The sequence below is a fragment of the Dipodomys merriami genome, unplaced genomic scaffold, assembly GCF_024711535.1.
Source record: "Dipodomys merriami isolate MVZ:Mamm:240054 unplaced genomic scaffold, mDipMer1.0.p SCAF_25, whole genome shotgun sequence".
In the NCBI taxonomy this organism is placed as follows: domain Eukaryota; kingdom Metazoa; phylum Chordata; class Mammalia; order Rodentia; family Heteromyidae; genus Dipodomys; species Dipodomys merriami.
In genome coordinates, this window is record NW_027203937.1 from 19,086,490 (window position 1) to 19,089,470 (window position 2,981).

The following is a 2,981-nucleotide window of genomic DNA, read 5'->3' on the forward strand; positions in this document are numbered from 1 at the left end:
TTCTGATATTAGCCATCTCTGCTTCTAAAATCTCATCTTTGTATTCAGTCCCCGTGAAGGGAGAAGGAGGCTCTCGCTAGGTTCTGCCTTGGGTATCAGATCCACAAAGCAAGCTTCTGTTAGCTTGTAATTTCACCTTGTTTCTAACCTCTGAAAGTCCTGTCTTCCCCAGACAGGGATTTTGTGATTTTGGCCTGAACATTCAATATCCTTTCAGTTTATTCAAAAGTTGTTGCTAGTTCCAAGATTAAGTTTTAACTTACTACATATTGTCCCCAAACTTTTATCCTGTATTTCAGATCTATTGGATCTTCCTCGAGGAACTGTCACTCTATACAGCATCCCATCTGATCCTAACAGCAACTGTATCATATACACATGCAGAAATAAATGGCCCAATGGGTATATATCAGCCATAGGTCAATTGATTCATTAGTGTAACAATATAATTGGGTCAAGAGTCATGCTACTAAAAGCTGACCAAATCCTTTATATGTTCATTCAAATGTGTATTTTTCCTGTTCATTTTGAGGTTTCATGGATATTTCTATGTAACATGACATTTATACTATGAACTTCTACAATTTATTCTTAACACTTACTGTATTCATGATCTTATTAATGATCTTTAAAAAATTATATGACCGAAGAGTAAACGATTGTCCTCTCTTTTCTAGGGGGAAAACGTCTACATTTTCAGGCACAAATGGGAAGATATATTTCCAAATAGCCATGCTTACCTTTCATAATGTCTGCTCCGCACCCAGCTCCTTTCAGCTCCTGGGAATCCCAGGGCTGGAGTCCATGCACATCTGGCTCTCCATCCCCTTTAGCTCTATGTACTTGGTGGCTGTTGTGGGGAATGTCACCATCCTGGCTGTGGTGAAGGTAGAACGTAGCCTGCATCAGCCCATGTACTTTTTTCTGTGCATGCTGGCTATCATTGATCTGGTTCTGTCTACTTCCACTATTCCCAAACTTCTGGGAATCTTTTGGTTTGGTGCTGGAAACATTGGCCTAGATGCCTGCTTGGGGCAAATGTTTCTCATCCACTGCTTTGCTACAGTTGAGTCAGGCATCTTCCTGGCCATGGCTTTCGATCGCTACGTAGCCATTTGTGACCCACTGCGTCATGCCACGGTCCTCACCCACGCACTGGTGTGTCGTTTAGGACTGGCTGCTCTTCTTCGAGGAATTCTTTACATTGGACCTTTGCCTCTGATGATCCGCTTGCGGCTACCTCTTTACAAAACTCACATCATCTCCCACTCTTACTGTGAGCACATGGCTGTGGTCACCTTGACTTGTGGGGACAGCAGAGTTAACAATGTCTACGGGCTGAGCATTGGCTTTCTGGTGTTGATCCTGGATTCAGTGGCTATTGCTGCATCCTATGTGATGATCTTCAGGGCTGTGATGGGGCTGGCTACCCCTGAAGCCAGGCTTAAAACGCTGGGGACATGTGGTTCTCATGTGTGTGCCATCCTTATCTTTTATGTTCCCATTGCTGTTTCTTCTCTCATTCACCGGTTCGGTCACCAGGTGCCTCCTCCAATCCATACTCTGCTGGCCAACTTCTATCTCCTCATTCCTCCAATCCTGAATCCTATTGTCTATGCTGTCCGCACCAAGCAGATCAGAGAGAGGCTTCTACAAATCCTGACGATGGGAAGTAAGATAAGATGACTGTTGCTCTTTCCCTCTCTCTCATATAAGCTCGTTTAAATATGGAGGGCTGCTTCCCAACTGAGAACCTCTCAATCAGTGTGAGAGACTTCGATAATTCCAAGGGAATATTCTAATATTAAGTTCTAAAGGTAGAAGTTATCTATTCTGTTACGACTGGAAGACACTGAGCTACAAAGAGCATAAATCAACAATGGCAAAGACATCGGTAATAAATAGCAGCAAGTGCTTATTTGGCACTTTTCATGCAATTCTTACAAAAATCCTGAAATCTTCTGATATATTATGATTCATATTTTATATACAAGGAAATAAGACAAAGCACTCTTACATTACAAACTGTGTACAGTTATTTAAGCCTCTTAGCTCAGTGTTTTGGTATTATGTACCATTTATATTCTGTGTGTTTTCTGTATAATTCTTAAGATTTAGGTCATTTCAAAGTCACTTTAGCTATAAGACAGGTTTCCTAAGTTAACTGTTAACAAGTGAAATGCTGCTAAAACTACTTATACTAATAAAATTGAAGTGTTCTTCAAGACTGACCTGATGGCCATTAGGTATCACTCATGAAAGAGAATGTGGCCTGGGAAAACAAAGGAGGAGGCTACAATGCTTGATAAGAAATGTACTCATAATCTTGCCCATGTAATTGTAACCCCTCTGTACAGTATTTTCGCAATAAAAAAAGGAAGTGAAATGAGAGATAGATAATTTTTTTTAATATTGACCATGTTGTACTTGTTTGTTTGTTGGTTGGTTTGTTTTTCTCTCCAGGCCAGAAGCAACAGTGATACTCACAAGACAACATGTTGGAGATGAACTTTACACCTTGGGTGGGTGGGGCACTGGGGGGTGGGAAAGTGGGAGAAAAATGAGGGAGAGGGTAACAATGTTTGACAAGAAACACTCTACCTTACATATGTAACTGTAACCCCTCTGAATATCAACTTGATAATAAAATAAAAACTGCAATATTAGCTCTCATACATTTTCAGCTTGCCAACCACAGTTTTGAGAGCTTCTCAGTCTCTTTAGTCATATGAACTTGTTCAAATATACCTTTTTGGTTTACTTGGAGAACCCTGATATATATATATATATATATATATATATATATATATATATATATATATATAGTTCTTTCAGCCTGCATGTCTTTACTGAGCCCTTCCTATTCCCTGTGTCTCTTCCCTGAATTTAACTTTTTTTTTTTTTGGTTAGTCACAGAGCTTTAACTCAGGGCCTGAGCACTGTCCATGAGCTCTTTTTGTGCAAGGGTAGTGCTCTACCAC

The 2,981-nt window shown here is 40.3% G+C and overlaps 1 protein-coding gene across 1 annotated transcript; it reads left to right on the top strand.

Annotated features, from left to right (window-relative positions):
• The first annotated feature begins 732 nt into the window (after positions 1–732).
• Positions 733–1,686, top strand: LOC138836186 (olfactory receptor 52M1). Its single transcript, XM_070034686.1, has one exon. It carries the CDS (start codon positions 733–735, stop codon positions 1,684–1,686), a length of 954 nt encoding a protein of 317 aa, XP_069890787.1.
• The last annotated feature ends 1,295 nt before the right edge of the window (positions 1,687–2,981 follow it).

Excerpts from the sequence above, each read along its gene's own strand:
- LOC138836186 (XM_070034686.1), top strand. The coding sequence starts at position 733 with ATGCTTACCTTTCATAATGTCTGCTCCGCACCCAGCTCCTTTCAGCTC.